This window comes from Psittacula echo (genome assembly GCF_963264785.1).
Source record: "Psittacula echo genome assembly, chromosome: 1".
Classification (NCBI taxonomy): domain Eukaryota; kingdom Metazoa; phylum Chordata; class Aves; order Psittaciformes; family Psittacidae; genus Psittacula; species Psittacula echo.
In genome coordinates, this window is record NC_137735.1 from 163,078,442 (window position 1) to 163,105,915 (window position 27,474).

At 50.4% G+C, this 27,474-nt stretch overlaps 1 protein-coding gene across 1 annotated transcript; it reads left to right on the forward strand.

Annotated features, from left to right (window-relative positions):
- Positions 1-2,791: 2,791 nt before the first annotated feature.
- On the forward strand, positions 2,792-26,133 carry PODXL (podocalyxin like; the record flags this gene model as incomplete). The annotated part of the gene is made up of 10 exons (XM_080610566.1): positions 2,792-2,874; positions 12,433-12,629; positions 12,682-13,275; positions 15,369-15,511; positions 16,351-16,416; positions 21,476-21,632; positions 22,745-22,806; positions 22,891-23,058; positions 24,682-24,738; positions 25,939-26,133. The coding sequence occupies 10 exons, from the start codon at positions 2,792-2,794 to the stop codon at positions 26,131-26,133; spliced, it is 1,722 nt and encodes a 573-aa protein (XP_080466692.1).
- Between the last annotated feature and the right edge of the window lie 1,341 nt (positions 26,134-27,474).

Here is a 27,474-nt window from a genome sequence, read left to right on the forward strand (position 1 = left end):
AAGCAAGGAAGAGGAGCAATTGTTTGGGAGGAAGCTGAACCATAATGTAATAGACTCTCTTGGGGATTACTATTAGTAATTATTTGTATTGCTCTGGCACCTAACCAAAGTTGGGGCTCCAGTTAGAAAGGTGCTAGACCAGCCTGTAAATGAAGACAGCTCCTCTATCCAAAATCTATCCACTCTTGCATGTAGGGATGGAGGAAACTGAGGCAGGGAGAGGTTAAGAAATGTAACCAGGGTTGTTTCAGAGGGTTGTGGCTGAGCAAGGATGCGAGCCAATGCATAGCGCTTACACGAGCATCCTTCCTCTCTGGGGGGAAATGATTAAAGCTCCTCCACTTGTGCTGCTCACAACTACACATAAGAGACCATTGGGTAATAAATATGCTGTGCTAGAGAATCCTGTGCTAGAGTAGCATTGGAAAAGGTCATCTCTTACTGTTTGTGCCTTTCATCAGTGTTATCATGCCTACGATCATGCGTGTTATTTTAAGGAGGGGAAGAGCAGGAGCTGTTGAAGAACAGAAGTTCTTCAAATGGAAACTGAGCCCCAGTGCTCTCGAAAAACAAAATAAATCCAACAGAAAAGAGCAAAAGTGGATATTCTTTTTTTTTTTTTCTGTAAACCCGACTGTTTCAGGAGAGTTAAATAATGAGGCAATTATGAATTTGCCAACAATAGAAGTTGATCAGATTACGCAGCCTGTAAAGCCAGATCGTCACTGGAGCCATTTGGTGGGAAAGCAGCTCTGTGCCAGACAGTCTTTAAATAGTTTTGAATAGGAGGGAGGGTTAGCTGTGTCCTTCCCTTCCTAGGCTCTCCCCACCTAAAGAATAGCACCGAACCTCCTGCCAAGTCTCCCGTGTCCACTCAATGCCCAAAGGCTCAACTCGCATGCATATGTAGGTGCATACGTATATGCATGTGTATATATAGAGCTCTGAATTATCCGGGAAGGCCCCACCCTGAGGGAGATGTGTGTTGAGAGCTGAAGGAAAAGAAGTGGGACCCAAAATAGCACTGACACACAAAGGATCCCAAGGAAATGTGGAGCCCTCCTTGCGGCGTTAACAGGAAATCTCCAGGCTGCTGGCTTGGTAACCTTGGCTAGCCAAGGTCATGGGGGACTAAGTACAGCAGAGGGATAGATCCTGCCATCCAGCTTGGTTCTTCTGTAGAAACATGGGGTGAAGGGCACATGGTGGCAGCTTTTCTGTTGGTGAAGGTTCTCAAGTGTCCCAGATATGCTGCAGAAAACCTGCCCTCAACATAGCAGCAAAGGAGATGGCACTGGGGAGTGGGCATTTAGCTAGGAATCACCCAAAATTGCTTAGAGAGTTACATACTTAGAGAGGATGGATGCTTGAGGAGGCCATCAGTACCTCTTGGAGGTGGCTCCTACATCACTTGGCATCACATGTGTCTTTAGCCACTTGACATTGGCTCTGCCTTGGCAAGATGGTCTAGATTGGACTAGATGGTCTCCAGAGATCCCTTCCAACCCTAATGATTCTGAGACATCACAGCACTTTTGAGTCTTTATGGACCAAAGATCATAGACCCATAAACAGTCTCAAGGTGGTAGTGACCCATAAGGATCATCCAGTCCAAGACATGTTCAGTCATCATCTTTGGGTCCATCCCATCTCAGTGGTGGGTGATGCACGGATGGGCTGGGGAAGGCAACTTGACTCATGACTCCGAAAAGGTTAAGTATAAAGTTTCTTGTTGGAGGGCGTAAATTTGGGCTGGATCGTGACTCATTGGAGGTGCTGGGCGCACAAAGGAGGGTGAGGCTTCAACTCTTATCGCCTCGGAGCCATCGATTTTCCGTTGGCCCTTTCTGCCCTCCGGGTGGACAAGCATCCTCTTGGTCCTGCCCTGAGCGCTGAGGGCTGGCAGCGTCCCCACTGGAAGCCTCGGTGGCAGGAGAAGGCTGAGGCTGTTGCAGGAGGGTGATTCCTGCTGTAAATCTTCAGGGGAGGTGTGGAGGAAAGGGAGGTGCAAGAACGGGGGACAGCACTTTGAAACACCACAGTGGTGCTGCATGCCAGCACAAACTGACCTTCCAGTCACACAGCTCCATTTCTTTCCCTTTTTACCAAGGCTGCCTGTGAGCAGGCTGAGGTCTTCTTATTCCACTAGGTTTGGAGTCTTTCCTCTCCTTTTCTGCCCCTTAGGGCTGCAGCTTGGATGTCTTCCATGCTAGGCCCCCAGCTGAAGGTGGCATCCTCAGTTTGATGGCAAAAGTTCGGGCATTAGATCCCTTGCTGCTAATGCCAGCTTTAATGCCCCTCTGTGGCCTGGCTTTCTTGGGTTGTTAGGTTACAGAGAAGCCAATAGAGGTCACAGAGAAGCAATAGAGCTCACAGAGAAGCCAATAGTTCCTATTTAGGTTTGAGGTTGTTTCTTTCCCTTTAGAAAGAGCCTCAGCCACAAGAAAGGTCATAATCCCTATGCTCCCCTTCCTCATTACAAGAGTTAGTGTGATACTTACGAAAAAGCTTTTTGGCTGCAAAAGCTACCCACAGGAGATCTGCATGGTTGGGCAGAGCCTTGGGTGACATGGTCTAATGTGAGGGATTTGGAACTGGATGATCTTCATGTCCTTTCCAACCCAAACCATTCTATGATTCTATGTTTCTTGCTTTGCAAGACCCCTGTGGCCCTCATCTCTCATGGTTACAGTCTAGACACATCACCAATGCACAGCGCCTAACTTGAGTGACGTTAGATGTGACAACTCTCCCCTGGTGCTGGCCAGCTGGCAGAGGTTCAGCTGGCAGGATGAGTAGCTCAGGGCCAACTCCTTCCAGCACTGCTCAGTATGAACCCAGATATGAACCCAGCCAGCTGGAGAGGAGGGCAAGGTGATGAACTCAGTCTCCCCATGTCACCCAGCAAGACTGCTTCTTGCTATGGATGGGTAAACCCACATTGCTTCTCTGTACACTTGCATTGTCCCATCCTAGAAGACAACAGACAGTGGATGGACCCTGCTGCACTGTGCACCCACTCCCCAGTGCTATGGTGGGGCCTGTCCACTGTCTTCTTATTGTCCTGCCTTTCACCATGACAAAAACTGGTCAAACAGCAAGAGCTGCTGATGTGACATCAAATCTGACATCAATCAGAACTTTCCACGTACAGGAATCAGGGAAGACAAACTTCAGCTGCCAAGGGAGGTGTGCCTCATCTCTGATGTTTGATCAGTGTTAGTGCCCAATGGGACACTTAGGGGCTTGTTTTGGTGGGCACCATCACCAGATTTCTCCTGAATTAACATTCTTACACTGCACCAGCTCCCCCTCATCGCCTTTCAGAGCTAAGGAGACTTTAATTTGATTTAACCGACTTCATTTGGGCTAAATGAAGTGAGGGCTGATTTCCAGCCAAACAAGAGTGGCCACCTGGTGGGTTGTGTGCACTTGGACTAATCCACTCTGAAATCAGACCTTCTTGTAATTGTAGATTAATTTTCCTGAGTACCTCTGTGCAGACAAGCCATCAGGCTGAATAAAGCTCAGTTCCTGCCTTGTGGGCTCATGTCCTCACTACTTCCCAAGCTGTCTGGAGTAGAGTCCTCCAGGAAAAGCCAGCGAGGGATGATTCATCTTTCTGGGGTGAAAAGCATGAGGAGGAACTTCAGCAAGGTCTTAATGAATTAATCTGTCCCCCAGACACATTGAGCAGTAGCTCTGCGGCAGGGCTGGAGGAAAGAGGTCAGGGCTGCTGTGATGTGACAGTTCAGCCCTCAAGAGCAAAGTGGTGGCTTTGGCCAAGCAGCTTTTCATGTTGGCTTCTCCGAAGGTCTCCTTCCCACCACCTTGCCTTACTGCTGAAGTCAATCCAGGGGTGTTGTGGTTTAAACTCAGCCAGCCACACAGTCTCTCTCTCACTCCCCCCCCCGTTCCTCCCCCCCACTCCCGGAGGGATGGGTAGGAGAATCGAAAGAATGTAACCGCCATGGGTTGAGATAAGAGCAGTTCAGTAACTAAGGTATAACACAAACCACTGCTGCTACCACCAATAATAATAATGATAAGGGAAATAACAAGGGAAGAGAATACAGCAGCTCACCACCAGCCAACCGATACCCAGCCCGACCCGAGCAGTGATCTAACCCTTCTGGGTAACTGCCCCCAGTTTATATAGTGGGCATGACGTGCTGTGGTATGGAATACCTCTTTGGTTAGTTTGGGTCACGTGTCCTGTCTCTGCTTCCTCCCAGTTTCCCCTCCTCCCTGGCAGCACATGAGACTCAGAAAGTCTTTGATCAGACTAAACATTACTGTGCAACAATTAAAAACATCGGTGTTATCAGCGCTGTTCCCAGACTGAAAGTCAAAACCACAGCGCTGCACCAGCTACTAAGAAGGAGAAAAAGGACTGCTACTGCTGAACCCAGGACAATGGGTTGGTCTTCAGCCCTCACTGCAGTGAAGTGATGAAGCCGAGTGGTCTCCTAATGATCTCAAGGTGGCATTGCCTATCTGATAATCTCAGTATTTCAGTCCTTCCTGTGATTCCTCTCCAAATTTGGACAAATCTATTATTTAATCTATTTACTTCTTTAAGAAACAGGCTTTTTTAGCATTCACGTTCACAGACAAAAGCCTGAAAGAGTATCTTAAAGACTTACTTATAACATGGAAGCTATATCCAAAAAATCCCAAATGTTTAGCATATAGCAAAGTCGTGTGGTCTTATGTCTTTCTTGTGATTTTCAGTGTCATTTCGATTCACGGCCATGATTTAGGGCCAGATGTAGCTGAGCTTTACCTTGCTGCAGAGCAACTTTTCTGGCTCATTCTTCAGTGTAAACCTTGAGTTTCTTCCAAAGTCTCTGGGTGACTTTTTGCATAAACAGAGGGGTCTCAGTGCTAAATGTACCAGACATAGTGTCCTTCAGCCGATGAGTGACTGATGCTTACTTGATACAGGAATAGGCTGTACTGCCACAAATCTTGCTTCAGAGCAGCAAGGTCACCATGGGATAACTCCACACTAATGGCATAAAGGAGGTAAGAGAAGGGCAGAGTGTGGCTTTGGAGGGTCTGGTTGGGCTGGGACATGCAGCTCTTTTGGCTTGTGCTCCCCATGTATCTGCTCCAGCAGCTCCACTACCATTTCCTGCAAGATGGGGCTGTTTCTCTTTGGGCTGCAAAGAGCCCATGGTTCATTTTGCAGCCTGGGAAAGGTGTGGGGCTGGAGCCAGGTTCCTTAAAGTCCTCTTAACCCACAGTGGAAATAGGATATTTCCAGGCTCAGTGATGATAAATGTCTGGGGTGTTGTGGATAGAGGCATGTGTGTGTGTCTGTGTTTGTTTGCCTCCCTGACAACCTTGTGTGAAGGATTTTTCAGCTTTCATTTTCCACATTGGTCTTCCTGTCTCCTTTTGATTATATCTTTATCTTTCCGTTCACTTCTTAGATAGCTACAGACTTTCCATGGCAAGAGACGTGGAGACACAGTCCTAAATAGGATGTCTTATATTTATCCATATGAGAAGCTGGAATGATGCTTCTTCTCACCACTGGCATCCCTTTGGATGGAGCTGGCTTTGGGATGAAGCATTTCTTGGGATGGACCAGTTGGGTCTATTTGGGTGAAATATGCTTCTAATCCCAAGTTTCTAGCAATAACCAGTCTTCGAGGAGAAATTCAGGAGAGGTCCAAGCATGACATGGAAGATAATTCAATGACAATAGGAGTGAGGAGTGCTGAGATACTTCTTCTACCTCAAATCCACTCTCTGGTCTTTAATTAGTACAGCAAATGAACCCATTTCTGCCTCCCCAGACGTGTTTAGAGGGACCAAGGGAGTGAGGAGGAGAAGTGTCAGGGCTGCAGGGGAAGAGGAGTGCATCCAAGTGGGGAGATGTGCCTTGGGATGATTATTCTTCATATTTGTCATACTTCCAAATGAAACAGCAGACAAGCTGAGCTGGCTCAGATATTTGCAGAAAGAGCTGATGGGGAATTTGTTAATGAAGCAAGTTTCTCAACAGAAAATGCCGGTTCATCAGAACGTACACTTTGGGTATGTGTGTTGCAGTCCTCGCAGGAAGGATGTCTCAAGCTGTGGATGGGTTTCTTGGTCAAAACCAAGGAGGTTTAAAGGCTGTCATGTGAATAAAATGAAGTGAAGCAGATCAAACAGGAGGGACAGAGCTGCCAAAGCTCGCCTGAGGTTTGATCCAAGTCCTGATCTCTGAGCCTCAGGGTTACTTCCCCTGGGTAAAATAAGAACAACTTAACATTTTCCCAGCTCTGAATTGAAGCAAAGCAGCTTCTGGCTGCTGTAGTGTTGTGAGTGACAGCAAAATCCTGCAGACTGATAAGAGTCCTCTGGATGATGCAGATACATGCCCCAGAGCTTCAGTCAAGGGCTATCTCCAGGCTGGCAGTGCAGCCGTGCAGGAGGAAGCCCTGGATGCTTCTCTCCATCTGGAGATGAAGCAAAACCCTTCAGGGCTTGAAGCACATCCTTTTTACCTCTCCATGTCCAGCCAGGAAGGGCTTATTGGCTATGACCTTCAGGACAGAGGCCGTGGCTGCAAGTTCATTTCATTTGACAGCAGAGAAGAGGCCACTTGTATTATTGCCTTGATTTTGCTGTCACCTGCATGCAAGATCTAAACAGCACTGATCTGGAGGACTCTTTAAATAGAGCCTTTTCTCACTGAGGTAAAGGAGGTTCCCTGCTGAAAACAAGCCCAATGGCTTTATATCAGAATACAGGCGTGTTTCCTTCCCAAGCAATACTGTAGCACAAATGAGATGTAGCTATTAGGGCTCATATTCAATATTTTTGCAGAGCAATTCTATCAAGCCTGTTCTGCAGCGTATTTATTCTGGCAGGGGTTCGGAGAGGATTGGCATCCCTGCACTGCGTAATTGGACTGATGGGTTAGAGTCTGAAAACACTTCGGCAGCACTGTTGGACCTTTACCCATCTTCTCACCCAGGAAGCCAAGTTGGTCCTTGGCTTGGATGAAACCGTTTCATAATGCTGATGGTGAGACTGGCAGCCAAAGGGATGGGTAATGCCAGCTTGGAAGCGTGTATTCTGATGTGGAGAGTGCCTCTTTGCAAGGGCAAAGGGTCAAACAGCATCCTTGTATTACATCCCTGGCCGAATTCATTAGGTAGCTAGGGAGGATGATGCTGTTTGGAGCCCACCTTTCCCTAAGCAGATAGAATGGAGAAAGCCTCTATACAGGCAAAATTAAAAAGCCCTGTGAGGTAACCATTTGCTCTGGTAGCCCAGCTTAATTCCAGGATAAATAACACTGTTCTGTGATATTCTGCCAATCTGATCGCTCTCACAGTTTGAAAAGGAGGTGACAGATTTCCTGTCCTCTGCAGTAGCTACTCTGTGCTCCAGCTCAGACACGGCTGCATTGCAGTGGATGGATAAACCCTCTTTTCGCCCATGAGTGTCTTGCAATGCAAAGGAAAGGCCAAGAGCCTCTTTACTCTCTTTGACACATACTTTCCCCTAGCAAAGGCCACCCCTGGAGCCTCAACCCCCGCTTTCCCTTTGACAAACTCAACCCGTTGCTCCTCTTTAATCAGGAAAGGCTGCAAAAAAGGGGAGGAAAATAGGAACTTCCTCAGGCCTGGCTCACATCCCTTCCCCTTCCCTGGGTTGCTTGGGCTTTTTGGCTTTCTCATCCCGCCTCGGGAGGAGCTGGCGTAAGGCTCTGAGCCGGGCTCAGCCCTCCGGCATGGGGTGTGTCACCCACCATTTCCTAAGTTATTCTTTTGGGTTTCCTTTTCTCACTATTAATAGATTTCCAGCCAATATCTGAGCTGTTCCAACAAGGTGGATGCAAGGAGGGGGGAGGCGTTACCGCAATAGGAAGCGGGAAGCTGTTGGGCAGGGGATTAATCAGAGGAACTGCGTGTGGAGAGGTGCTGGCTACGGATGGGCTGATGGGAGGAGGGCTGGGACATGTCCTTTCACTTTGCATTTAGGGCCAGTTTGCTTCTCTTCTTGTGATCCAAGCTGTGACCTTTTCAAGCAAGTTAATCCCACTGAGCTTCTTCCTCAGCCTGCAGAATATCACGCATCTACTGCAGTGAGGTTATGACAAGGGCATCACTTCATGGCATGGTTAGTGGTGGTGCACAGCGGCTCAAAGTTGTGGTCCTTGACTGATAACTGCAAAGAGCTGCGCTGGCACAAACCAGCACTCCTTTCCTTTTACATTTTGGGTGGCTTTTCACATCCCAGCAGCTCCTACATCAGCCTTGTTCAGGAGAGACCACATCAGCAGGAACCAACTGTGGCACTTCCATCACCCCAAATATTGCTCATTGGAGGACAAACAAGCCCATCTTGCTTATAAAATCATAGAATGGTTTGGGTTAGAAGGAACCTTCAAATTCATCTATTTCCAACTCCTGCCACAGACAGGGACACCTTCCACTAGAGCAGCTTGCTCCAAGCCCCTGTGTCCAACCTGGCCTTGAACACTGCCAGGGATGGGGCAGCCACAGCTTCTTTATAGCCAGCAATAAAGGAAAATTCTCTCCACTCTGGGGCTGTCACCATTGCAGACACCATATCAGAGGCACGGTCATCGCATACACATATGCGGAAATGAAATCATGTTTTTGCAGTGGACTCATTTCCTCCAGGCTGTTTGGCCGCTGTGCACATGGATGCATGCATGGAGGGCTTGGACTCTCCTCCTGCGGGTCTGCCCTGCAACCAGCACATGGTGTGGGGTTTTCTGACTGGTACATGCAAGAGGAGAGGTGCAGATCAAAGCATTAGACTCGCTGCAACTGGTGCTGTCAATAGCTGCTGTATTACCCTCACTTCCCTTAATTTGAGGAATTGATGATGGTCCAAAAGTGAAATCATGTAAGTTGCCTTGCCCTGCCAAAATGCAGCCAGGAAGGTCAGGGACACGTAGCACTTTCTGCCTTCTGGAAAACAGGGTCACAGACTCCGGCTGAAATTCAAGTGCACTTTCCTTTGGAAAGGGTCTCCTCCTGGTAAAGGGAGTGATAGCTTAGAGGACCTCTTCTCCACCCTCCTTCTTTCTCATAGCAAGTGTTAAATCCTTTTATCTCCGGGGCTCATGGCTTGAAAGGGTCATTTGTTTCCTGCAAAAGGACATACTGTATCTTTTGTGACTAATTTTCATGCTAAAGGGCCACCAAATATAATCCTGTCCTGTCTGGCTGTTATTACCACCAGTCTGTGGTTACCGGGGTTTTCTCCTCCGTCAACTAGATCCTTTTCATATCTTTTATGGAGGAGACAGTCATCAAGCAGTTCTGGCTATCAGCCCAGGCAAACAGGGGCTCATTACCAGTTATTACCCCTGGGTTTGCTGCCGAGATTTGGCACAGGTGGCCAGTTAAGGAGGAAGAGATAAAAACTATTTATCTGGCATTGGAAAGGGATATATAGTGGAAGGAAAGCAGTAGCCCCTGAGCTTGCAGTGCTCTCACTGTGTTTGTTTCTGCTTTGGAATTAAGCATTTGCTAGGCCTCTGTAAATGGGAGCAATGAGTTTGCATAAGCCAGGTCTTCTGCACTGCAGGTGGTGAAGCTGCCAAAAAACATGATTTGATTTTCCTTAGTCGAAATAAAATACATTTTTTCCCCATTGCTGCAGTGAGAAAGAGTCCCTGGACAAACAACTGCTATTAAGCCCAGAGTAATAGAACTGCAGAAAGGTGTGCAGCCCTGTGACTGCAGCAGCATCTGGCTCCTTGTGCCACAGTGGTGAGGAATCCAGTTTAGTTGAATGCAGCTGGAGAGAAGGTAAATTTTGCTGTCAGATGGGTACCCAAAAATCTGTGGGACAGGTATGGGGATGGATGGGGCTGCTGATTCCCCACGGAAGGAAGATCTCACCCAGCCATAGCTTTGGCTGGTCTCTGCTGGTGTGTTGTGGGTCCACAGTGGTGTACATTCACAGAATCACAGAATGGTTTGTATTGGAAGGGACCTCAAAGCTCATCCGGTTCCAACCCCTGCCACAGGCAGGGACACCTTCCACTAGAGCAGCTTGCTCCAAGCCCCTGTGTCCAACCTGGCCTTGAACACTGCCAGGGATGGGGCAGCCACAGCTTCTCTGGGCACCCTGTGCCAGCGCCTCAGCACCCTCACAGGGAAGAGCTTCTGACTCAGAGCTCATCTCAATCTCCTCTCTGGCAGGTTAAAAGTCCTTCTCCAGCAGGTCCACGTCCCCTTTGTTTTGGGGAGCCCACGTTGTCTTGATGAGTGCCAAGTTTGAAACCTGCCTCGATTTCATCTTCCCATGGCCATCTCCATGGCTGCTGTTCACCACAGCCATTGCATTTAGGTCAGCAACAGTAATTCTTCAAAATAGTCTGCTTTGAGACAGGCAGCTATGGAAGAACAAATGGGGAAAAGGGAATCATAGAATTATAGAATAGTTTGGGTTGGAAAAGAACTTAAGATCATCCAGTTCCAACCCTCTGCCATGGACAGGGACACCTCATCCTGGACCATGTTCTCCAAGGTTCTGTTCAACCTGTTGAATTCCATCCATCCATCCACCCATCCATCCATCCATCCATCCATTCATCCCCTGCATGGTGGCTCACCACTTCGAAACAGGAGTGTGCTGGCTCCTCAGGTTGCTTTGAGCCCGTTGAAATCACTGGTCCTAGCTTATTGAATAAGAATAAATGGATGTTTTATCGTCTCTTGACCTTAGCAGGAGAGTAGTGCTAAGAGTGCTAAGGATGCAGACATATGGAAAGATAAAATATTGGTAAGCTTTGTAGGCATCAACTTGAGTCTTGGTTCTTCTCCCAGTTGCTTTTTTGGGCTTGAAAGAGGCCCTGCTGTCATCCCAACCAGGGCAAGCTCAGAGCATCCCACCAGATTTCTCTATCAGCAGAGCAACCCCTTGCTTTGGGCTTTATCACCCAATTTTTGCTAAAAGTGGTAAAAACACATATGCAGCCCGCCAGGGTTGGATGAGGAAGTGCTGGGGCAGGGATGCTGGTTTCTTGGCACCCAGGGTCCCAGTTGACCATGAGGGCTGCCTCAGAGACAAAACATGGGCCTGCCCCTTTCTGGTTTAGATCAAGTTGAATTGCCTTTTCTACCTCTCCTTTGGTGCCTGTTTGCTTCCTGCCTCTCTGGGATGGGGATGGGGCATGAAAAGGAAGTGGGAGCAGTTGGGGATTTCCTTCACCTTCCTTTTGACCCTTTCTTTATTTACATCTATTTTGTATTGTTTCTACCTTTAAAGGGTTTATTCTTCTGGTTTTTACCTTCTTTGTTGTCAAACCTCTGTCAGACTTTCACAGCCTTGTTTATGGGATTGTCCCACTTCGTAGCTAACTAGATGCCTGGTCTCTAGCTTGGTACAACCATCACTAAGGATTTAAGACAGGCAGTCAGTTGGAACTGGATCATCTTAAGGTCCTTTCCAACCCAAACATTTCTATGATTCTGTGATATCTGTTCTATATGATGTCTATTCTATGACAATGGTCAGTTTATAGGAAATATGACTTACCTCCACAAAAGCTCTTTTCCTGTACGTGTAGTGGTGATGCTTTGTCACAAGCCCAGGGTTTCCTCAAATAATTTGTGCTGCTGGTTTCAATTAAACTCACATCTTAATGGTGTTAGCTTTCTCCAGCAGTATGAATGTCAAAAACAAGAGCTTTCATCAGATCTTTGAAGCACAACCACTGTTAATAAACAGGCTCTGTAAGAGAAAATACGCCGCTGGTATGCCAGCATGGAAGAAAGAAGCAGCATTAGGATATGGCTGAAAACCAAACCTTGGAAATGTGACTCCTGTTCTGGAGGAGTGGAAATCACATACAAGTGTTACATGAGGCAAAAAGAAAACAGTCATTTCTGCACAGTCATCAAATGGAAGAACACATCGCCCCCAAATCAGGTTGTTGTCTGGAATCCAGACAGATCTATGGATGAAGTGGCTCAGTGCAGCCCATGGAAAAGCTGGTTGAACCTTTCCTGGGTTGAATCTCAACAAGAGCCCAGAGTTGATGGTTACCACGTGCACCTCCCATCTGAGGGAGAACTGCCTGCTGGCAGCCAGGAGGTCTTTTCCTCCTGCTCACCCTCCAACCGCTTTGAAGCCCTGGGAGTTTGAACCCCTGTAGTTCTTGACTACATTTGCCGTGGAGGTTTCTCAGGCTTCCTCTTCCTTCTCCTCCTTCTCTGCTCTGCTTTCTGCTGGACACGGTGATACCAGAACACTGCATCTGGTACGAGTCTTGAGAGCATGAGACAAGCCCTGAGTGAATGACTCATGGTTTCTGGTCAGTTTATATTTCTGGGTGTAAACCAAGGGTAGTTTCCTCAGTTCAAAGTTTATCTTGGCGTTTTCACTTTTCCCTAGGTGTCAGCTCTCAGGATGATGCAAAAGCATCTCCTCCAAGCACAGGAGCAACTGGGCCGATCGTCACGACTACAGGCACCATGAAGATGCAAGAGACCAGCCCTGCAAGCAAATCAGGAAGCTCACCATCCACCTCTACGCCATCACCCACCCCAGCTCAAGAGACCACCACTACAAGCAAGCCAGGAAACCCAACACACGCCTCTGTGATATCACCCACCACAGTTTCAGTGACCACCCCTGTAAGCAACCCAGGAAACCTATCACCCACACTTGCAATGTCTCCCCCCTCAGTTCAAGGGGCCACCCCAACAAACAACCCAGTAAACCCTGCACTCTCGCCTACAACATCACCGCAACCATCTCAGAAGGTCAGTTCTTCAACCAGCTCCAGAGCCTCAGCAGCCACCCCTGCTGTCACCTCCAGTATCACACAGCAGAAGATCAGCCCTGCAGCCAACTTGGGAAGCTCAGCACCCACCACTACTGCAAGTCCTGTCCTCACACACATGAGCAGCTCTCCAGCCTCCACAGGGAGTATAGGAAGTGCTGTTGCATCCTCTCCCAGTGTGAAAGCTCAGGGAAGCCAGCTTTCGGTCCAGGTGACCACTACCACTGCGAGCACCAGGGTCCCAGGGAGCATCCATTCCCCTGGGCTGAAGGACTATGGTGTCCCTTCTTCCACATCTGTTACCAAGCAGCCTCACACTTCTGCCAGTTCTCCAGGCCAGGGACTGGCCTTTTCCACCAGTCCTGGAAGCATCAGCATTTCTGTTCCCCCTTTTGGTGGATCCATGTCCCCCACCACTAGTAAAGCACCTCTGACTTCACCATCCGGCAGCATCAACAAGGTCTCAGAGGCAGCCACCACGCCGACTCCTGCAACAGGTACCAGAAGATGAGAGCCTTAATTTCTCATGCTGGGAGTTCCCTTTCTGTGATCTTTTCCTTTGGCTATGTCCTGCCATTATGGGGTGTCATCTCCTTGTCGCATTGTAGGACTTCCCAGCATCCTTGCCTCTGTGACAGCTGGGTGCTTACATCCCTGTTTTCATTGCTGGAGATCGAGTCAAAGCAGTTAATGAAATTCAAGGCATGAATCAACTGCCAAAGCGTAGACATTGAATTGGGATGGATCGAACTGTGCCCAAAGCACCATTGACTGCAATGACTTGATCTTCAGTGACTGCAGAAAGGAGCCAGCAGCAATGAGTTGTAGGCATTGTAGAGTTGGTGAAACAGATTGACAGCACCCAAATGCTGACTGCAGAAGATCCCTGGTACGGCTGACAGCTTAGTGAAGGCTGTCTAGGCATGCACAGAAAAAAGCTTTAGATGACTAAGGAGATTTTGTGGCTGAACTCTGAGTCTACAAGCTCTAGAGAGTCTAAGTAGCTAGGTAGGATACTCGTCATCGCTGCAGGGGGTTTGGCTGCTGACTTTGGTCTGAGCAGCGCTATGAGTGCCTATGTGGTGTTTGGGATCTTGCTGAACACCATTATTATGTTTTCTCTGGAGCTTTGCAGAGTCATGTTAGTTCCTAAATGTCGTGGTGAGGCACAGCTTAGGCTCCCTGTTGGCATTTTGTCTGGTAGCATTGGAATCACATTGTGGGACTGTGAGGGTTCCATGGAGCCTTCCAGACTTGGGTGGGATTGTAGGATCAGCTCACATCTGGCCCTGAATGAAAGCTGTGATGACACTGAAGCCCTTCCTTAACTTCCCCTGGACAATGTTGTTCTTGACCCAATTTCCAGTTAACTGCAATACAGAAGCCACTCGAAAGCCATCTCCATCCCCCTCAGCCTTCAGATGTCAGCATCACTTAATGCAAGACCACCTTCACTGGCTTCATCCATGTCATGTTTTGAGCAAGCCAGCAGGCATGAGGAGGTGAAAGGGGTATCTTCATGAAGGCTGTTTCTTTCCCCTCCTGCTCCACAGGACTGTTCTCTATTAAAAGATGATATATGAAATCATGTTAATTCAAATTTGAACTCAAGCATTGAGCATGAAGAGGTCTAAAAAACCTTTGCATTTGATAAGTAAGTGAGAGAAGGCAATAGAAACAGATGGCTTTGAAATGAATTCTCTCCTGGAGCCTTCAGAATGTGTCTGAGAGAGAAATATCCCTCATCTTTTCTGTAGTCTTGAAAAGTAGCCTCAAAAGCAAATAGGATGTGAAAGAGATGCGGCATTTTAATTCTCTTTGTCAACTGTTAAAGATTAATTAGGAATTCACGGGCGGAGATCCATTTATTCCAAAGATTTCGGGAGGCAGGGGGCTGCTTTGCTCTGTGCACTACTTCCATTGCATTGTAAGATGCTACGGACCTTAACCATGGCATTTGAGGTGATCTCACATATTTGAGGCACCTCCATTGGGCTGGTAGACATGGGGCATGTGCCCTTTGGGAGTAGCAGGCAGGTAGGACACCCCAAGCTGTTTCCTGTAGTATGAGCCACTACTTCTAAGCACATAACCCTGGGTTTCTTCCATAGCTGATGGAGATGCAGCCAACGGAGGTTATGGGCTTTCTTCCCCTCCTAATGGCTGTGGCTGCAGTTGTCAGTGGGATTGCGCAGTGATCTCCATTCACTGCAAGATGTGGGTAACCAGCTCAGGTAGCCTATGTTTGTTGTAGAAATGTCTATGGAATCCCACCTAGATAAAGTGAAATGAGGGCTATCCCCTTTTCCCAGCAATACTCCTCTTTTAAGTCATTCCCCAGCTACCAACACACGGTCATTATGTTGCCCTTGGGTTCACCACGACAGTCTGATGGGTTTCACTAGCAGAAAATAAAGCCAGCAGTAAGACAATTTCCTTATCAAAGTTAATTTTTAAACCAAAAAAGAGCAACCCAAAGCCTCTCCAAGCTTCAGCACCATGAGCTTCACAAATGGAGCTGTGTCACCTGTATCCTCTGTACTGTATCAGTGTCTGTTTGCTTGTTTTTTGGTGTCTACTGGGGACCCAGACCAGAGAAGTCATCCATCAACCAAGCCTGCAAGTGCTGACCAGAGCCCTGCCAGTGCACAGCCATCATCCCCATCCATGGGGGACCAGACAGCGAGCTGCAGTCCTGGCCACCAGCACCCTAACATTTCATTCCAAAATGAGGTAATGAAGCCTAAGGGAAGGTGGGCACTTCGTGGTGGTATCTGTTAATGTTTAACTGGCATCCCGTGTACATGTGGAGTCTGCAGCTCTTCTCACTGCACAGGGAGATCTGCCTTAGGAAAACATGGGGCAGCAAAATAACTCTAGATCATAGAATCATAGAATGGTTTGGGTTAGAAGGGACCTTTAATGGTCATCTAGTCCAACTCCTTTCTCCTCTTGCTTTCCAGTGATGAGACATGGAGGATGGAGGTGAAGGGGATTATGGTCTGGGTGCTGAACAGGGAAGAAGTATAATTTCGGAAGAGGGAGAGAACTGTTATGTAGAGCAGAAGCTGCCTTGGGGTGGACTTGGGCTTGACAAGAGGACAAAGAATCCAATTAGTATAAGCCGTGCATGGATGTTATTAGCAGAAAATGGTTTGGGAGAGTAGGGGGTCTCAAAACACAAGCCACAATAACTAAAGTGCTTGGAAGGAAGGAGGGGGATCCTGCTTCTAGATAATCATCTTTTATAGAGCAGGACTGCATTAGGCCCACTGCATGGATCTTCCCACTGTCCAAGCCAATTCCTGCTTTACCCCATACTGCAAATCCTAAACCTGCTTTGGGAAGTGCATCAGCAACATCCCGCAGACAGCCCTGTTGGTTACCTGTGAAAACCCTTCCACATACGAAGAGTTAAGTGAAGGGCTCCCAAATCTGTCTCATTTCCATCAAATGGATCAGAGCTTTGGTTGAGATGTCTCCTGATTTGGGGTAGTGTGTTGTATTGGTGACCAACTCTCCTTCCAATATATGTCAATGATGTGAGAGCTGCTTTTTTTCTGTCCTTCCAGGTCATCTGTAAAGACCAAGTGCATAATACTTGGCCCACCATCTACCTGAAAGAAGCTAAAACCTGTGTAAGTACCACCCTTTGGGACTTCTATGTAGAGCCCTACAGCAGCTGTGTTGCTGTTGGAGATCAGCTTTTAACCTGTGGTACCCTGAGCCTGTGAGCCTGTAGAGATGAGAGTGATTTCATCAAAATGAGTACAACCACTTTAGGGGTGTAAAATGACAGCACCCACTGTGCTCCTGGAGGAGGAGAAGCACAGGTCTGCTGCCATCTCATGGTCATCACCTTCCTGCTTTGGCTTTTGCTTGGTGTAAATGCTCCTTGCCCGTGCACCCACGGAAATGGCAATGCTCTGAGCTGTGCTGCCTGTAAGACTGAGGATGACTCCAAAGAGGGAGATTATTACTGTGATGACTATGTCCAAGGCAGGACGGCCTCTTCTGATACCATCCCCTGCCCTACTTTGTGCAATGTCTGAACCTGCAGCTTCTCAGCAAGTTTTATATTGGATGCATGAACAAATTTCATCAGATTGATAAAATCCAATTTTAGAGCCTAAAGCACTCGGGTGACTTATGGCCATGCTGCTGTTTAATTCTTCCCTTCTCCTTCTGGGTGCAGATGGAGCCAGTGCCATAGCATCATAGAATTCCAAACTGGTTTGGGTTAGAAGGGACCGTAAAGCTCATCCAGTTCCAACTCCTGCCACGGGCAGGGACACCTTCCACTGGAGCAGCTTGCTCCAAGCCCCTGTGTCCAACCTGGCCTTGAACACTGCCAGGGATGGGGCAGCCACAGCTTCTCTGGGCACCCTGGGCCAGCGCCTCAGCACCCTCACAGGGAAGAGCTTCTGCCTAAGAGCTCATCTCAATCTCCTTCTGGCAGGTTAAAGCCATTCCCCCTTGTTCTACATGCTCTCTCCTCCCTGTGGCTTCACTGGAGCTGTGCTGGGAGGCTTTTTGGCAGCAAGGATGGTTTGGCTGGGAAGTGCCAGTGCACAGAGATGTGCTGCTGAGCTGAGCGCTGTGCAGACATCACAGCTTGGCATCATCCATCCCTCCTGTCTGCCCGCTCCACTGGGCGCTGGCGAGCCAGTGAGTCTGCTGCCCTGATTCCCTCAAATTCCTCTGGGCACAGTCACGGCCTGAAGCATTGTTAGTACCAAATGCCAGTTACAGCTCAAAACAGCCTGCAAGGGTGCATCCTCCCATCGCATCGCGCTCCTCGGCTGCCAAAACACCTCCCACCCGCTCAACGTTAATGTTCCACTCAGTGTATTCCTAAACTCCAACAGATTCGGATGCCTCCCAAGCCGGGCAGATAACAGAGTGGCACTATCTGGTTTCCCTGCTTTGTGGGGACGGTAAACAAGGCTCTGGCCAAATCCTGACAGCAAAGTGAAAAAAGCCTTTGCATTTCACAAGCCGTGGGAAAACAGGAAAGTGCGCACTATAAGGAGGAGTGTTCCAGAAATGGATCCAGTCCTGGTGCTCAAGAAGGAGCCGGAGTCAGGGCAGCACTGTACTAACAATGCTGTTAGTTAGTTCCCTTCCCTCAGCTACAGTGAGGCTTGAGAAGCATCAAAGACATGGGTGCTGGTGGGGATGTGTCCAGATCAGAGGGAGGAGGGCAGTGCAGACCAACTGCACGCATGGGGCAGCACTGGTGATGCTGGCACCCCAGTGAAATGGTAGGGAGTGAACCCAAGAACTGGGTTTCTCCACCTGCAGTAAATGTAAAGGCCGAAAAAGCCCTCCCCAAAACTCCCCAAAAAGCCAGAAAGAAAAGGTAAATCCTACAAACCCCTCAAATATATGGTTGGTACAACTTTGTGGACTAAAGGTATTTTATGGTCTGGTTAGTTCCCAGCATCCTTCCTCTTCAAGTGATGCTTAACCGTTTGATCCATGTTCCCCCACCCTCCCTTTTTCCTCTTCTCCTTCCTTTGATTACAACAGGATCTTAATAAGTTTCTTAATGATACTTATTAGCTTGATGCTTTGCATTCCATAGGATGACTTTCCCAAGGTGTGGCTCACAAGTGTAGCTTCAGTGGGGTGTTGGCTGCTTCAGGTGCTCCAGCCTTGGGATGGATGGATGGATGGATGGATGGATAGATAGAAGGATAGATGACAGATGATAGATAGATGATGATAGATAGATAGATAGATAGATAGATAGATGATAGATAGATAGATAGATAGATGATAGATAGATAGATAGATAGATAGATGATAGATAGATAGATAGATAGATAGATAGATAGATAGATAGATAGATAGATAGATGCTCTGTTCCTCATCACAACCCCAAAACATGTTAAGTGAAGCGAGAGGTTGTGATTTCTGGGGTGGCTGGTGTCTTTGGAGCTGTGCTTCAGCCAGGGAGCCATCCTCCTCTTCCATCGTGTCCCAGGCAGGGACATGGATGTGCCCAGCGAGCTGAGCTGAAGGATGCTGAGCCTTCTCCAGCCAGGGGATGAAAAAGCAACAGTGGGACCACCCAGACCTGTGCCCAAGGGCATTTGCTGTGTGACACCAACCAGTGTGGGGCCAGCAGGAGGGTCCCTGAGCAGGCAGAGGGACCCCTCATGGTGCAGGGTCGTGGTCCCCTCGCCCCGTCCAGCTGCCGGGGCTGCTTTGTTGACTCAAGTGCCGTTACCTCATTCGGGGATGTTGGTTTTAGTTCCCTGCCAGTGTGGGAACCGGATTCGAGCTGCTCGGCAGCGCCTCTCAACTCGCGCCAAGGAATGCGAGCGGCTCCGGCGGCGGGAGGGGAGAGCTGCCAGGGTCGGGGCACTGCAGATGGGGCATCCCCGATGGATGCAGTGGGGTCCCCCATGCCCCTTTCCTACGCTGGAAAGGGTAAATCTCTCCAGATCAGGCTCTGAAGGGGTTTAGGCTCGTCCCGCTGCGAAGCGGTTCAGTGCTCAGCTGGGTTTTAGCCTCGCATCTGATTTCACTTCCTACCCAAAAAAGGTGCATTTTGAAGGGGTTTTTCTTCCCCCATGGGGCGGTAGGAGGAGAAGTGCGTTATTAAGGGTTGGGTGAAGGCAGAGCTGCAGCAGAACCTGGGGAAGGGGGATGCAGAGAGGCTTTTCGTGCCTCTGCTGAGCAGAAAATGCAGCACAGGCAGGGACTGATAAAACGCAGGATGTTTAAAGAGTAGGAGCACAACCCAGTGTCCGAAGAGGATAAAAGCACCGCCCTAAGCCATAGCCCTCTCCTCCGTCCTGCTGGGGATGAGCTTTCAGGGGGATGCTGCCACACTAAGGTCTTGTCTTGTTGCCAAAGGGCTGCCCTGGCCCAGGGCTGTGGCAGGGTTCATGGAGTCATAGAATGGTTTGCGTTGGAAGGGACCTTAAAGCTCCTCCAGCTCCAACCCTCTGCCACGGGCAGGGACACCTTCCACTGGAGCAGCTTGCTCCAAGCCCCATCCAAACCATCCATGCTGGGTCCTGCTCATTCCAATCTGCAAGCATCCCGCTTGCTCCACTGCGAGGATGGGAGAGGCCTGGATGAGGAAGGCACCTAGTTTCACCTCATCTTATCTAAACATCTGGGAAGCAGCGGTGGAGACAGGATGCACTTGCCAGGGCTGAAGACAGGTCCTAGGCACAGTGCAAGGGTGAGCTCAGCATCGTGAGGCCCTGGCTGTCCCTGGAGACCACTGATGGCCCTTGCCTGTCCTTTCACTTTGTATAGGGAGAAACTTCCCTCTGGCTCCTCTACTGAGTCCACAACATCCCGGTTGCATCCCTGGGTGGGATTTGCCTGCAAGAAACCTGGAGAGGGGCTTTGGGGAAGGGGCTGTAGAGACAGGACAAGGGCAATGGCTTGAACCTGCCAGAGGGGAGACTGAGATGAGCTCTTAGGCAGAAGCTGTTCCCTGTGAGGGTGCTGAGGCGCTGGCCCAGGGTGCCCAGAGAAGCTGTGGCTGCCCCATCCCTGGCAGTGTTCAAGGCCAGGTTGGACACAGGGGCTTGGAGCAAGCTGCTCTAGTGGAAGGGGTCCCTGCCTGTGGCAGGGGTTGGAGCTGGATGAGCTTTGAGGTCCCTTCCAACCCAAACCAGGCTGGGATCCTATAGGAGCTGTACATACAGCATCACCACATATAGGACCTGTGCACACAGGAGCTGTGCATACAGCAGGGTGATCGACTCTACCTTAGTGAGCTCCCAGCTGCTACATAGCGTCAAGCAGATGCAAAAAGCCTCTGGAACATCTCAGAGGCAAAATGGGCTCCATCCACCCCTCTGCCACCCCTCCAGCTATGTCCAGGCTAGACCCTTCCAGTGATGCTCCAGTTTATCCAAAAGGAGAACACCTCCTCTTGCCTCTGCAGAGCCATGGGGAAGCTCTGGCGAGGACAGGGACCCATGATGGTGGGGACAGAGGGTTGAAATGCGGGTGGCTGGGACAGCTGCAGATGCCCGTGGGGGCACAGGGGCAGCTGCACAGCCCTATCCTGCTCCCACCATGGCCCCTGGTCCTCCCTGCCCCACTTCCCTTGGGAATCTGCTGTTCCTGTAACACCAAAAGCTGCAGCTCCCAGATAAGGCCAGAGCAGGCCCCGGTGGGGAACATCAGCCAAGAGCTTGGCTTCTTGTACAGAAACTCCTCTTAAACCTTTCCTGTTCCCTGGAAATGACTGGCAGCCTCCAGGCAGTGCAGCGGGATGGGGCGGGATGTGGATGGACACAGCATCGCTGGTGATGGGGTAGGATGGGGATGGACACAGCATCCCTGGTGATGGGATGGGGATGGACACAGCATCCCTGGTGATGGGGTAGGATGGGGATGGACACAGCATCCCTGGTGATGGGGTAGGATAGGGATGGACACAGCATCCCTGGTGATGGGGTAGGATGGGGATGGACACAGCATCCCTGGTGATGGGATGGGGATGGACACAGCATCCCTGGTGATGGGGTAGGATGGGGATGGACACAGCATCCCTGGTGATGGGGTAGGATGGGGATGGACACAGCATCCCTGGTGATGGGATGGGGATGGACACAGCATCCCTGGTGATGGGATGGGGATGGACACAGCATCCCTGGTGATAGGATGGGATGCTCCTGGGGTTGGGGGGACCATGCTGAGCCCTGGCTGTCCCTGCAGGAGGAGTGGAGAGTCACCAGCACCAACGTGTCCTTCTTTGAGAGCTTCTGCTCCACGGCCCAGCACGTGTTCAATGCCAGCAGGGAGGCGTGCACGGTGACACTGAGCACCCACGAGCCCCGCTCCCAGCACTGGGCTGTGCATGCCGTCATACACAGTGAGTATGACCCCAGCATCCTGCATGGAGTGGGATGGGATTGGGGACACTGGAGTGGGGATGCAGCCTGAGGCTTGGCACAGCTCTCGGGTCACAATCCCAAACTGGTTTGTGTTGGAAGGGACCCTAAAGCTCATTCAGTTCCAACCCCCTGCCACAGGCAGGGACATCTTCAACTACACCAGGTTGCCCAGAACCACATCCAGCCTGGCCTTGAATGAGGTATCCTGGAACTTAGCTAAGGGGCTCCCATCCTTGGGCTGCCCCCTCCTGAATGGATTTGGAGAGGCACAATGATCCCAGCAATGCTTTGCTCCCCAGTGAATGCATCAGATCCCTCTCTCATCCATGATGGGTCAAAGCAGGAACCAGGTCCAGGAGGGACCTCCTCCCAAGGGGCTTAAATCCAGTGCCCAGATTACATCCTTTCCCAAGAGATTATAGAGTGTTCAAGGCCAGGTTGGACACAGGGGCTTGGAGCAAGCTGCTCTAGTGGAAGGTGTCCCTGCCTGTGGCAGGGGGTTGGAGCTGGATGAGCTTTAAGGTCCCTTCCAACCCAAACCAGTCTGGGATTCTTGCCCACGTTGGAGCCCTTTGGGGAAACCCAGCTTGGACAGGGGTGCCCAAACACTCCTTTAGTACGAGGGTGTTGGGAGGCTGGAGACATCACACTGCTGTAGCACGAGGGGGAGGAAGGACTCAGCTCCATCCTCATCATCATCAGAGCAAGGGCTGGGTGAGGGGTCCAGCCTCCAGCACTCAACCATAAACAGAGCAGAAGGGTGCTGAGGACTAATCCTGCACCACTTCATCATGGCCTGGAGTAGCTGGTTACAGCCCCTCGCTGGTCTCACTTGTAAACGGTCCATTGGAGACCCCCATCAGTGTGGGCACAGCCTGGGACTGGGGACTGGGGTCTCTGGGGGTATCCCACTTCCAGGACCAGAGGTCCCAGTTCCTTGTCTAACAGTGGAGACACCTGATAGAGTTGGCTTCATTCATGCACGTCTCCATCCACCTCCTCCAGAATGAGGGTTACCCATTGACTGAGAGATGGGGGCACAACCTGCCCTGCTCCCTTAATGCTCATTGCAGCCTCTTTCTTCTCCCAGTCCCTTTGGACCCTGAAAAAGTCCTTGAGGAGCTGAAGGAGAAGAAGGACAAGTTAGAGGAGGTACGTGGATTCCCTATGGACATCCCCCAGGGTGGGTGAGGCAGGAAGTCCTCCTCGAGGCCTGACGCATCCTTTCTGTGGCAGCTCGGCATCGCCAACATCACCTATGACAGAATGGAGAGGGAGATGGTCATCACCGATGAGTTCAGCACACCCCTGATCATCACCATCGTCACCCTGGCTGGCTCCCTTCTGTTGATCGCTGCCATCTACGGCTGCTGCCACCAGCGCTTCTCCCAAAAGAAGGACCAGGTACAGCAGGATAGGGGTGGGATGGGGACCCTGAGGCCTTTTGGACTCAATGGCATCTTCAGATGAAGAGCATCCCTGTTACCGTCTGTACTGGTAACATCCAGGGACACCAGGGCTTGGAGCAAGCTGCTCCAGTGGAAGGTGTCCCTGCCTGTGGCAGGGGTTGGAACTGGATTAGTTTTAAGGTCCCTTCCAACCCAAACCAGTCTGGGATTCTATGATAAGTGCTGTGGGTGTTCTGGAGGGGCAGGAGCTGCTCTTTAGGGGTGTTGAGGCAGGATGAAAACCAGCAGCACCCATCCCTGCTGCCACCCAATGTACAGCTGAGCTGCATCTTTGGGTCATAATTTCAACAAAAAAGACTTTCCCAACCCAAAATCCTCCTTCAAACCCATTTTAACCCACCAAAAAAAACCCCTTAAAATACTTCTATGAGTAGGGGAGCAGTGTTGCATGCCCAGCATCACCCCGATGCCTCCCCATTGGTGCCAGCGGCACAGCAGCCACAGGAGGGCATCAACACCGCACGGTTCAGCCTCTGGGAGACGTGGGCCAGAGCCCAGTTTCAGAGCAGTGGGATTTAAGGAAGAACAGACATGGGAAAAACCCGGATCATTACAATTGTTATCTTAGGAAGCAGTTCTGGGTGATTTTAGTGCAGTATCCACCTGCAAGGACTGGCCATTCCCATGCGAGTAGGAAGAGCTCTGCCAGATAACCAAGGTTTGCATCAGCCTCTGCTGCTCTTGCTGAGGATTTAGCTCCAGAGGGGAGACAGCAACAGAAAGTGGGGCAGAAATGAGGCCGAAATAGGGTTATCCACCCCCCCGGTGGAGAAGCAAACCCCTGCATTTCAAGTCGTTTCCCTCCAGACCAGCTCATCCTCCCCATGGGGTCCCAACCTCAGCCCCAGGAGCTGTGTGATGCTGAAGGATAAAGCAGCCTTTGCTTTAAGTGTTTGTACTGTAAGAGATGAACGCAGGAGGCAGAGAAGAGGAAACGGATGCAGCATCAGTCTTGGGTTTAAAAGGCTTGATGTTTTGGGGAGGGAATAGGAGAGGATGCAAGACCTCGGTAGACGTTTGACTTCCACTGTGGAACCCTTGGAGATGACGGGGTTGCACAGCATTTCTTGGCTGAAATGTCTCTGATCAGGGGGAAAAACATCCCAGCAGGGACAGGGAGAAACACAACACTGTTCTGTCCCTGTATTGTCCAGAACACAGGCAGAAATGGGGCAATTTTAGTGATGGGAACGTGTACCCCTCACGTAAGATGGTGCAGAGGAACAGGTCCCAGCCCTGGTGGATGCTCTGGAGGCCGGTACCCACCAGCCACAGAGTAGGGTATCAAAACCAAAGCAAGGGGCTGCAAGTTAGAACTGGATGATCGCAAGGTCCTAACCTATGATTCCTCAGCACAGCTCTTGCTCAGACCATAGGAAAAGGGTTTTAGACAAACCAACCCCCTTTCTCCTCTGCGTTTGCTTTTGGGTGGTTTCTTTGGTTTTCCTCCTGCTTCTGTCCAAAAAATGACTTGAAAGTTTTTTGTTATTTTTATTTTTCTCCAACCCTTTCCCTCCCTCCCCCCTTTTAAACCCTGTTTTACCTTGGAAATAACCAGCACATCCACCCTGATCTCCCCGGGTTTGATGATGGACATGTGGCCCTGATCTTTAATGTGAGTTCCAACACAGGGATCGGAGGGGCGGGCGCAGCATCCATAACACCCCAGCTCTCACCCCCGGTGCTTGGTAGGATTCAGTAGCTTTTAACAGGACTAAAGCCTCCTAAAGCCCAGCTTTAAAGACCCCCTTCCCCTTGCTGCACGCTGGGGGGTGCATTGCCATGGTGGGAGGAAGCGCTGCCCGAGCATCCATCTATGCTGGGGTACCAGCATCTCCATGGGGTGAAACAGCCCCTTAAAAGCCTTCAAGCATCCCACCATCCCTGGCCAAAAAGGACCCAGAGGACCCCCAGCAGCACCTTTGCAGCCCCCCTCTGCTAGTGCCAAAGCTGCAGTTTTGCTTCTCCATCCCTTTCCTTCTCCATGGATTCCCTCCCATTCCTGTCTCGGGACTTTTATTAGGAGCGTGGTAATGAATCAAGCTGTGAATCCAGGTGGAATTTAACAGAGGTGCCCACAGAGAGCCCTGTGCTTCCCAGAAAGGGCTGACCAAGGACTGCAGCTCCCTGGTGAATCGCTCCAGGGCAGGATGGGCATGAAGAAGCCATGGTGGTGAATGCAGAGTTAGGAAGGGCCAGGGCTTGAAGGGCTGGGTTGGAGCCTGAAGCATGGTGTACCAAAAGATGAGGGTGACACAGGGCCTGCTTCTTCTTTCCCTGCCTGGTTTCCACCATGAGCTCCAGAACGGGGAGGAATGATGTTTATGAAAGGGCAAATGGGCCGGCAGCATCTTGCCCCAGGTCAAGGGGGAGAACAACAATAAAGCAGCAAGGAAAGGACAGCATAAAGGGGAGGGAGAGAACAGAGTGTAGGTAAGGATACAGGAGTTGGGATGCAGGATTGGGGTGAGGCAACGATGCTCAGCCTCTTCCCAAGGTCCAGCGGGGACCAAGCCATGGCCAGGCGGAAGCTGGCAACTGCTCCTGGAGGTTTTCCACACATCTCTGGCTGCTCTTTCCTCCCTTCCACCATTAGCAGAGTCTCTCTCTTGCCAGCTCCATGCTATCCCCTCGCTGCGCTGGCAATGACTGCAGCCCCCAGCCTCAACCTAACCACAAAAGGCTCTATATGTGGTTATATCCATCTATATGAGGCAGTGGTCACGGTAAGCTGGGGGGTGACAGCCCCGAGGTGGCACACACAGCACGGCCAAGCTGTTCCTCATTGGGGTTTCTTGGTTTTCTTTCCTCGCAGCAGCGCCTGACTGAGGAGCTGCAGACAATGGAGAACGGGTACCACGATAACCCCACACTGGAGGTGATGGAGACCTCCTCCGAGATGCAGGAGAAGAAGGTGAACCTCAACGGGGAGCTGGGGGACAGCTGGATCGTGCCTCTCGACACACTAATGAAGGAGGACCTGGAGGAAGAGGAGGACACGCATCTATAGGATGCAGAACTCGATCAAGCAGACAACCAACCACCAACCCCCCCAAAAGAACCCCACAATTCCTACATACACGCACACACACAACTCCAAAACAAGGCAGAATTCCCAATAAACCTCAGAAAAATCCATTCATGGACTCACCAGGCCCCCCTGTGCCATGGAAGAGGAAGAGACACGAGAAGACACCTCTGGGGCACATTGTCAACACAAGCCACTGCGGTGGCCACATCTGGACAAGCATCTCCATCACCTGTGGGTGCTCAGCAGGACCTACCACACCGGGCATGGGCTCATAGGGTGGCTTTGCTCCAGGGGAGCTGCTGGTGTCTCCTCCAAGTGTGTCCTCTCCCATCCCATGTCCAACCACACCAACTGCATCCTCCAGCTACTGAATCACTCAGAGATGAAGACAAACAGATGTCAATAAGGTGGGAGAGGGAGCACATGTCCCAAGAGCAAGTAGAGCTAGGAAGACCTCTAGCCCGTGCTGTTTAGTTGTCACTTTGCCCTCCCAACACCCGGGTATCGAGTGGACCAGCCTGTTCCTTGAGTTTTAATCCAGTTTCCATCCTCTCCCCATAAACTGCCAGCTGAAACGCACAAGACCTTGTGTTGTGCCAAAGGCAAATGAACACATCCAGACCAGGTTGGATGGGAGGGATGCAGCAGTGCCAAGGGATGCTCCATCCTGTGGGATGGATCCTGAACACAGTAGGAGACCAGGAGAGGCACAGCAGCTCCTTGTATTGATGCAAAGGGGAGGGAGAGGAAAAGGAATAACTCCTTGAGTTCATTCCTCTGAGGAAGGGTGAAATGAGACCAACAGTGATGCCTGGTCACTGGTCAAGGCAAGAGGTTGGGGGTTCTGGATGTCAAAGAGGGGCTCTTCATCAGCGACTGTAGTGACAGGACAAGGGGTGATGGGTTCAAACTGAAACAGGGGAAGTTCAGGTTAGATCTTAGGCAGAAGCTCTTCCCTGTGAGGGTGCTGAGGCACTGGCCCAGGGTGCCCAGAGAAGCTGTGGCTGCCCCATCCCTGGCAGTGTTCAAGGCCAGGTTGGACACAGGGGCTTGGAGCAAGCTGCTCTAGTGGAAGGGGTCCCTGCCCGTGGCAGGGGTTGGAGCTGGATGAGCTTTGAGGTCCCTTCCAACCCAAACCATTCCATGATTCCTGGTGCAGGAGTCTAACTCTGTTACTGCATTCCCCTACAGAAGTGTTGATTGCCTTCCAGTCATTACACAGCAGCATCTCACAGCCCACATCCATCCTCCCCTGAGGCCTTGGGTTACGTGCACCATGATGGTTTGTGGTTCTTGTGGTCATGTTTTCCTGCATGAGCA